The 9,874-nt window shown below is 41.9% G+C and overlaps 1 protein-coding gene across 6 annotated transcripts in view; it reads right to left on the reverse strand.

Moving 5' to 3' along the window:
* GIT2 (GIT ArfGAP 2) overlaps positions 1-9,873 on the reverse strand; it is a 31,797-nt gene extending 21,924 nt beyond the window's left edge. For 3 of the 6 annotated variants that reach the window (XM_082325057.1, XM_082325055.1, XM_082325052.1), the window contains exons 1-8: positions 9,709-9,872; positions 5,413-5,546; positions 4,759-4,871; positions 4,084-4,189; positions 3,630-3,716; positions 3,354-3,484; positions 2,132-2,226; positions 1,249-1,294 (exon numbers count right to left, since the gene is read on the reverse strand). In XM_082325057.1, coding sequence (XP_082181183.1) covers positions 1,249-1,294; positions 2,132-2,226; positions 3,354-3,484; positions 3,630-3,716; positions 4,084-4,189; positions 4,759-4,871; positions 5,413-5,546; positions 9,709-9,760 — 764 coding nt within the window. In that variant the 5' untranslated portion in view covers positions 9,761-9,872. Of the gene's footprint in view, positions 1-1,248; positions 1,295-2,131; positions 2,227-3,353; positions 3,485-3,629; positions 3,717-4,083; positions 4,190-4,758; positions 4,872-5,412; positions 5,547-6,293; positions 6,395-9,708 lie in introns of those variants that run through there. The other 3 variants (XM_082325053.1, XM_082325054.1, XM_082325056.1) reach the window with 2 other exon arrangements.
* Between the last annotated feature and the right edge of the window lies 1 nt (position 9,874).

Genomic DNA, 9,874 nt, shown 5'->3' on the forward strand with positions numbered 1-9,874 from the left:
TCTGTAAGGAATCTGAACAATATCATCATTCAACCAAAACTCAAGCCCACAGAAAACACACAGGATTCGTTCCACTGGACGCTGCAGGAGGTCGGTGACCATCAGGCTGGCAAATGGCTACGGCAATAGGGCCATGCTTAAAATTATTCTCTACTGGTTAGTAAATAATCTCTTCTACTAGTTTCCAGCCTTGAACAGGAGGCACAAGATGAAAATTGCACAGTTCAACAGAATTTATCATAAAAACTACAGATCAGGAAGCTGACAAATTTTGAGTCCGTATTTATATCACCCGGGGAAGACTCCCCTGACCTACGAGGAGGGAAAGGCTCAAATAAAAATTCTGTATGATTAACTGCCATCACAGAGAGTTTGTGTAGGCAGTCACCCAGACAAGAAAAAAAAAAAAAACAGCGGAGGATATCGGGCAGAGACAGTCAGGTTGTACTGCAGGCTCTGCAGTCGAAGCAGCATCTTTGAACAAGTGATTTTCTCTGCATGTCAACTTCCTTCTCTGTGTAATGGGGCAAAGGACATTTACTCTGCTCTGCAAAATACCCTGCGCTGAAAATACACAGTACTTTATCCAACAGCTAAACACAGCGTATCTAAAAAAATGACAGATGTTAACTCTAAGTATTTTACCAACTATTACATACTTTCTCTCTATAATTTTTATTTTATTACAGTTTTTTATAGAAATTTTGCAAGTAATAAGTTGAACAACAGTTTACTTACAGCCGTCTTATTTCCAATTGCATAGCATTAAAAAAAAAATAGGGACTTACGATTAATACTTGATATGTTTTATACAAATATGATTTCATTGATGGTAACCAAAAGTTAAAAGCACTCAGATGATCAAAAGCATAAATATTCCCAGAAGAAAATGCAGCTTTCTTGCAAGTATTAGTTTCAAAATGCTGTATCAGTAAACTAACTCAATTGGCCCTTACATTATTTACAAAATCTGTTTCCCAGGAATCCCCATGTGTGTTCCCTTAATATAACTGTCTCACCTTCCCCCTGCATTTTAACAAATACAGTAAACTTCTATAATTTTCTGATTTTGTTTAAATGCCAATATTCTTTCTAGGAAAAAAAAAGCTTCCAAGATCAATAAAGGCACAGATTAAAGAGTTAGAATGACAACAAGCTTAAAAGTTGTTTCAGAAAGGAAAGGAAACTTAATTATTAGTTTTTTTTAATTTTGATGTTTTCAGACATGCCATGGAATCAGCAACTTACCTGTCTGCCATCTGAGGTATAACAAAGTGCTGTCCATTTTTATGCTCTAGAGTTGAAAACAAATTGCACTTTAATAGGTTGTTACTGGACTATAGTTTTCAATGTTGTCAGGATATACAGCTGTATTCAGTGTTACTAAAAGACATAGTAATGAGAAACCCAAGAATATACACAACAGGCAAACAAAGAATAATTTATCTTGCATTTAATTACTCAATTTCCAATTATAGGAAGCTAGCAAGTCTCAAAAGAAGGTTCATACCACAATTTGCTGGTGTTATCAAAGATTCCAATTAAGGCTTATCAACTGTATTAAAATTCCATTAAGAAAAAAAATTAAGTTCTAACATCGGTGCCATAAAGGCACCTAATGGCTCAAGATTTTTAAGTGTGCTTGTGTTCAAAAGCTACCCGCTTAATTGAATACTCCCCTGCTTTTGCATTTTACATTGCAATTAGAAACTACTTTGAAGAGTTTCTACAATATCTCCTGCAGACAATTCAACATTCACAGAATTTTTATTTTCCCTGCAATTCACTCCTTGAAGTTAAACAGTACTTATCTGATCTTATATGGAGGTTTCTCCACACTTTCAGGGGTATTTCATTTACAGAACACATATTTGTGGAAAAACAGAAAGGAACTTAATTTTTAATTTAGGTATACTTAAAATCCTGCTGTTTTAACTGGATTTTAAATGCATTATCACTAATCTTACATCTTATACTTTCTTTAGTTCTTCATGTATAATTTATATAATGTTAGAATATTTGAAATGCATATAAAAAGTGTAGTAACACTGACACAAACATTATATACCATAGTTTGAACTGTCCTATAATTAACACTGAAAGATCTCGGAGTGTGGTTTTTCCTCCTTACCTGGTTTCCTGCCACAGAGATAGAAGGCTAACCTGTCTGTGAGTTCATACTGAATTTCCACCAGGCGCTCTGCCAGTTCATGATGCCCACCTTGTCTGGTTTACACACACAAAAGTTAGATCAGTTATTCATTTTGAGACAGAAAAAAATTTAAAAATGGTCAGAGAAATAGATTTAGTACAAGCCACTGTTCAACACTGCACATGTCTGAGTGTACCAACACAGCGCAGACTCACAGCAGGATTTTCAACACTATGTTCAAGTGGGCAAAAAAACTACAGATAAACTTTTATGAACTTCCCAAAATGAGTCAGTGAAAACTCTGAAAACCTTTGCCTACTGCTTTGCTGTAGAAAAAAAACCCAACAGATTATATAGGCTATTTTGAATATGTTTTTTCTAGACAGTTCCTGAGTTCATGCAGCAAACTCACCCAACTTCACATTTGATTAATAGCATTGAGAAATAGAAATATTCTGGCATATTTTGTGCTGCGATCAAATGAACTTATTCAGTCTCCAGATTCCATGTATGGCCTCAATTCAAAAGCAATCAGAGCAAGGAGGATGTTTTATTTACACAAATGTGCAGCTTCTAGTTGATCAGTAATGTCCAATTTTGCATATAAACACAAAAAATCTTGAGTGCTGTGCTGCAAATCTTGCAGTGCCTCATTACCACCCAACTGACCAGTAGAGACATTCATGTTTACTCGTTCTTGTCATGACTGTTGTCTGCTTTGGGAAGCCCAGAGCCTTTCTAAAGGCAGGCTTTCCTGAGGGAGCAGTTCTGCAACTGGATGCGCCTCAGAGTTCACTGCCACTAAAAAGCCTGGTTCCACCCCCTGCTCCCTGACCCATCCTGTGCAGTCCAGCCCTTTCCTACAGCAATTCCCTAGCTAATCCGCACTCCTGGAGTCCGCTCAGCTTGCTGAACTTGCAGAAACTCTTCTCCTCGGATTACTTTTCTGTAAGCTGCTAGATTGGCACAGCCTGTTTCACTGGGATCACAACTGTTGTCTCAAGCATCCAGAATACAGGCTATGAAATGATGAAAATGCTTATTTACACTCTTTATGCACTCGCTCTTTCTTGAAAAAGTACTTACTAGCATTTCACAGTCAAATTATTTTCAGGACAGAAACATATCTAAGCAGGTTCATCGTGTGACCTATGAACACCAGTTAATGTATAAGAGCATCACATATGTTAGAGCCTTCTACCTTGCACAGTCAACTGGAGTTTTTCCATTGGAATCTTGCGTGCCAGGATCAGCACCATAAACCGCTAATAATTCTGCTTGTAAAGTCTGTCCTGCCTTAGCAGCAACATGGAGCGGGGTGTTTCCTTTCTCCTACAAGTTATTAAGAAAAATATCTACTTAATCAACAGGTCTGAGTAGAAGATCGAAATGCAATGTGTATCAGCTGAAATCGGTATAAATATTATGAACTGTAAGAATTGATTGTATATCAAAATAATGAAAAAAGTGTTCATACAGGATGAAAGAAGTTGGCTTGGGCTCCTAAGGAGAGTAATCGCAAACACGTCTCCAGATTCCCTGTCCTTACACTGGAATGGAGTTGCTGAAAAAGAAGCAGGATTGTACTTAATACAGCGGCAATAACTGTGATTCAGCATTTGTTTTTTCAGCCATGCTTTTAGAAACAGGTATGCAAGAATTCTTGCTACAGCTGTTTTGTGTAAACGTTTTTCTTCAAGTTAACCTAAACTGATGCCTCTCAACCATCCACATCTCCAGTATCCATATATATTACCCCAAAAAAGTGGCTTCAAGTTGAAGTCACGCTGTATTTGTTTATGTAGTAGTGCTGAAGAACAGCAATAGTTATCTCAAGTCAAAAGCAACTACTTTAATTCAGTCAGATTTCACTGTTTTGTTACACACAAGTTGTAGCTTCTGCAGACTGCCAGAAAAAAAACCATACTAACCTTACTTAGATCTTTGGCAGTAACACTGTCATCTTCACGGCATGGCAAGCGATGAACAAATGCTAACATCTGATATTTAGCTCTAATGAATTCTGCTTTATTGGGACTGTGAAGAGAAACACAAGCAACAGAAGGGAAAGAAATTAAATATTAGTGCTTTCACAATAATACAGATGCTCTAGAAAAAGGAAAATTCCAAGTGAAGACTGCATTAGATCTTTGCATGCTACTAGTAGCAAAGTTAGACACGGAAAAATATTTTCATTAAAAAAAAACCCAACGCAGATTGTGTAACTATACAGAACATACTTTTTTTTACAAACATCAAGATATCTGCAGACTCTAGGATGTAGTGTATATTTCTTAGAAGGAAACACTGAACATAAAATTATGCCAACTTAAGATGTGTACTTACTATATGCAGTTATTTACATTTAAAAATGAAGCACCATATTCAGTGACAGAGATGTATTTCCATTTTTGCAATAAATTTTAAAAAATTATCATTGGGAATTAAAAAAAAAAAAAAAAGCGAAGAAATAACTACTTTACTCCTGTTCTCTTCCAGCAACAAAATATGCACAGGTTCCCATGGATACCTTGCTGCCTCTGTCACTGGTGAATAAAATCATCACACTTCTACAAAAATAAAAAAATCTGTAATTTTCCACTTACTGCACTTTATCCTGTGGGCTAGCTTTGCGCCTTCCACTCATAACAGAGGCAGGGTCCAGCAACGAATGTTCCCATATGGAGTTAGCACCATTATTATACAGTGTTTCAACCATCTGAAATCCAAAATGTATACAAACAGGCAGTAAAGAAATTTTGCTGCTAGCTGCACAGACTGACTAATCAAATAGCTGTAATTATTTTCAAGTGGACAGCAAGCCAACAGAGATTCATATGCTGGTGCCAGCATCCATAACCTACTGGGCTGTCAGAACCAGGCACATGCCAGGGAGGTTATTCTGTGGAATGTAGTAAGAGCCCCCTTAAAATTCTCTACTCTTCCCAACAGCAGCTCTACTGAAAACAGAGGCTTGCTACATGTTGAAAAATTAGGTTGAAGCAGATGCATTGCAGAAGTCTGAAAGAAAAGTTGAAGGTGACCCTCCAAAACAGAGGTATCAAATTAAAAAGGCATAGACAATTCTGATTTTAGTGGTCCATCATGAGAAATAAAAGGAGACTAACTTAGAAAAGGAAAGTTTAAAAGGATCAGCCCCTCTCAAGCAAAAGCTTAGCAATTTAAATTCCATTTAAAAAAATTGTTAAAAAATTACTGTACCTAGTTTTAATGAAGGAAGATACAGTTTTACTTTTTACCTGCAGCAGTGTTGGCGGCCATGGAGTATGCTTGAGATGCCTCACTTGAGAGATATGACGCCCCAGACTTCGATGAACACTACAGCACTCATCGCAGATCAGAATCCCCCTGTTTATAGATGCCCAACAAGGATCTGAAAAAGAATACATTAATTACAATGCAGAAGGCGACATGACCTCGTATTTCAAACACAGGGTCTAAAATGAGGAGCCCTGCCTTCTAACCTTAGCTTTACTGCTTAGCCATTATATGAGCTTGATGGGCCTCTGGATGCTGGGGAAATAATAGCCCTTGCACTTACTGGGGATGTGGGAGTCCTGGGACAGCAAGGAGACCTGCTGTGGAAAGTCTGAAAAAAGCCCCACTGTTTGCAGTTCTTCCTACGAAAATAGAATCCTTTGTAAGCGCAACAGGACACTAAATTTATTAACTTCTTGAAGTGCTTACATGTCATTTGGTGGAGTCCTACAGAAGTATTTCTAACAATAGTACCTACCCCGCTCTTTTGAAAAACTCAGAAGTCAATAAATAAAAAGTGGTAATAGTAGCCATGCTTTTTCACATGCTACTCAGTCTTCAGTTCTATATTATTACAATGTTTTTTAATTTCCACATTAAATCATAAACACACTCGAGCATCACAGTAAAAAAAAAAAAGAGCGAGATACAGGTATGTCAAGTAAAATCAGTAAAAATCAAAAAATCAGTAAAATCAAAAACTGTCAAGCAAATTAACTTCAACTTGGAACAGATCCAAATTGAAGCCATCTTATAAGCAAACCAGAAAGAAAACTGATGGAAGGTAAAGTAGTAAATAATATATACTAGCTATTACGTAGCTTCAAACATCAAAAAGTATAAAACCGAGTAGGAACGTTACATCAGATTGAAGCTGAATATATGCACAACAGGACAGAGGTCCCTCTGCTGCTCTTAGCCCAGTCTTCAGAAGAAATTCCACTTTTCTGCCAGTGACGCGTGAAACTCAACGTGCCAAGAACCCTGCAGTAAGCGGCAACTGAGCAGCAAGACAGATCTTCAGATCTAGCACACCCCAGGAGAAAGAAACAGGAATTCAAGATCTCTTCTATTTTGGAAAATTCTTCTTAATTTCAAATCCAGAGACGAGTTTGAGGCTAAATAAGCGAGTACAACACAAGCCTGGTATCTCACGAGAACTTCTGCATCCTGTCAGGATGCATCTAAGCAATTGTGCATCATAAAAAAAGTCTTCTCTGACCCACGCGATAAATTTACTGAATCCCTGAAACATGAGGTCTGATCACAGTTGTGGTTTTTAAGCAGAGTTGATGATGTGTGTGTGCTGAGGGCAATGTAGGCAAACCTGTTCGAACCACAGGCCGTGAGGGATGGGAGCATCTATTCACAGATGATAACTATCACAGCCCAGAGCCAAATTAAAGCATATGTTTTAGGAAAAAAACTATCCTAATTTAAAAAACAAATTAATAACAAGCACGCAACCTCCTTATTAAATCATTCCATTATTTTTACAACTTTCACTTCTAAGAAGGGAGAAAAATAACAACGAAATGAGATGCATTAGTGCTAACCTAACAACCCAAGACTGAAGGCAGCCTTCCAGATTAACGAGTGGAGTCCCTTTTCATTACAGACAACCTTATCACCCACTCATTCATAAACTAATGGGATTCTTCTGAAAGCCATTACGTTTCTTGTTTCGATCACCAGTTACAGGCTGCTTGTGAGCCTCGCTCTGTTTTGATTAACAGTCATCATCAGGTTTTTTTCTTTACATCCACCGCAATACCTAACTTAACTGGCTCCGAACAATGGCCGTTTAGCCATGATAAAGTCAGCTACTGTTTATTTGGTCATTTCATAGCAGAAATGGGGCTTTAAAATTCTTCTGAAGAAAAAAGCTGAGGCCTTGCTTGTAATTTCAGCTCCTACATTCTACTTAAAAGAAATCACATTGATGAAAGTCCACATTTATGTAGAATCTGTCAAAAAACGGCATCACTGGAAATGTGGATGGTGTGATGCAAAAAAAGATGACAATAAAAGAAAAACAAAAGGAAAGACAACAGACAGATTCGGCAAGGGAACTGAAAAGTTCAGCACAGAGAAGGAACACAGTGTTAGACAGTATGAAGAAGCAGAGCAAGCTGTCAGGTTATGGGAAAATTGATATGTCAGGTTTAAATTTAATTTAGTTAAGTGTTTGTGCTGGAATTTGAGTAATTTTTTAAGAGAGATCCAGTTATGGACACAATCAAAATATGCTTAAGCTGATACCAAAATACAACTGGGGAGAAGCCAGAAAGATAGCTCAAATCTGTTTTCAGGAACATGGCAGAGCGATGCAAAACAGGAAGCGTGTGATGAAGACAAGCCTGAACCCTGAGCGCGAACAGCGAACTCCTGCCCGAGAATAGGAAGCGTACCAGAGGAGTACACGTAAAGTCACTTCACGTAAGAGACCTCATGTAATTCGTACCTCGCCACGGAAACAAAGCGGATATCGATGAAGTTCAAGGGGCAAGTACTAATTATTCCAGCAGTCGGGCACCCTGCACTTGCTGCACCTGATGTGTGTGGAAAGGCTGCAGCCCCCCAGGACTCCTGACGCAGCTGCACACGTAGCAGCTCCCCAACACCCCTCTGACAAATTCTCTTTGGTTTAAGTAATGGAAGGGTTTGATTTTTTTTTTTTTTTTTTAATTTAAGAAAGGATTAAGTTAAGATTTCTTTACACATACGGATAAGCCAGCAGATTTCGTCACCAAGATCAAGGAAATATCTGACAATGCTATAATGTCATGACACAACAAAATAAAAGGCTGGCTTACAAGATTACCCTAATTGTGATGCTGATACACTGCGCAGTCCTGACGAGCTTAACGAATACACACACAGTAACACAACTTTATCTCAGAGTCATAACACCACTGATGTTTAAAAGCATAGATATGCTACCTTGTATGAGATAGGGACAACTGCCCACATAAGATATGCAAGCTCTATTTATTGAGGAAACAAAATTCTACGAAGAGAAAAGTAACTCCTTGAGAGTTAATTTGGGATTTTTATTATTTTATTTTTTTTTTTAAACAGAAGTCCCATTTTACAAAAGTTGTTATCCCCTCTCGCACATCACACCTCCTGGTCATTCAAATGTTATCTACATTACAGTGATTTAATTAATTTCAGTATGTATGTGAGTAATTATATTGGAAGAAGCAGGAGAGAACACAAACTACATAACTCTGAGAAGGAAAGACAACGAATATACACGGTTCCTAAAAAAAAAAAAAAAAACAAAACAACGTAAACTGGACAGTTTTAAAGGTAGGAACAGCAGAACTACAGATGGTCAGAAAAGGAGATGCAGCTGACTTTCTGCAAACAAGATTTGTTTCGGTAAGCTCCCAAATCTATCTGCAGCGTAGAGACAACGCGCTGGCCAACGCCGCACGACGCTGCTCGCCGAGCGCTCCCAGCCCCGGCCCGCAGCCGTTTCAGAACGCCCCTTCCTTAGGCGCCTGCGGTGCCTACGCTCGGCCCGGGCCGCGGGGCAAGTCGAGCCTGGCAAGGGAAAGTGCCGCCTCCCCCTGCCCCTCGGAACAGGGGCTGCCCCCCAGGTCCGTCCCGCTCCCGTCCTCGCAAGGCCGCCGGCTGTCCCGCTCCGTGACACAGCCCCCCCTCCCCCCCCCCCCGCCTTCAGCTCCCGGACTGAAGGCTTCTTCAGGCAAAGCCTTCCTCCTTTCGAGGCGGAGGACCTCCAGGCTGACCTCGCACCGGCGCTGCCCTCAGGCCGTTCCCCGACCCGGCCCCGGGGGCGCAGAGCCGGGCCGAGGCGGGGGGGGGGGGGGGGCGGTGGGGCCGGTGCCGCCCCTGGGCTGTAAAACCGCAGCGACCGCGAACTGAGGAGGGGCTGAGCGCACCGCGGCGCGGCGGGAGCGCGGCTCCCTCACCGAAAGGCCGATACGGACAAACCCGCTGAGAACGCGTCCAAACCCGGCGAAACCGGCTCCCCGCCGCCGCCGAGGGGCCGCTACCAGGCGGCGGCACCCCCGGGAGCGCCGCCTCCCCCCGCGCCCGCCGCCGGGGCCGCCCCGCTGACAGGAGCCCCCCGCCGCCCGGGGGTGCCCGGCCCGGCGGAGCCCCGCGCTTCCCGCCCCTCACGGCCGCCACCTGCCCGCGCCCCGGGGCGGGGGGGAAGCGCCGCTGCCCGGTCCGAGGAGAGGGGGATGGGCTCGCCCGGCCGCTGCGCTGCCTTCCCCGCGCCCCCGGCCGCCGCCGGTGCCTACCCTGGGCGCTGCAGTCGGCGCAGACCTCGCTGCTCCTCAGGCGCTTCGACATGGTGCGAGGCGGCGGCGGCGGGAGCGGGCGCTTCCTGCCGCGCTAACGGGTCCCCGCCGCCAGCCCCCGCCAGGCGGCCGAGCCGAGGCGGCAGCGCGCAGGCGCACGCCAGCA

The sequence above is a fragment of the Platalea leucorodia genome (genome assembly GCF_965183815.1).
Source record: "Platalea leucorodia genome assembly, chromosome: 12".
NCBI classification, from domain to species: Eukaryota; Metazoa; Chordata; class Aves; order Pelecaniformes; family Threskiornithidae; genus Platalea; species Platalea leucorodia.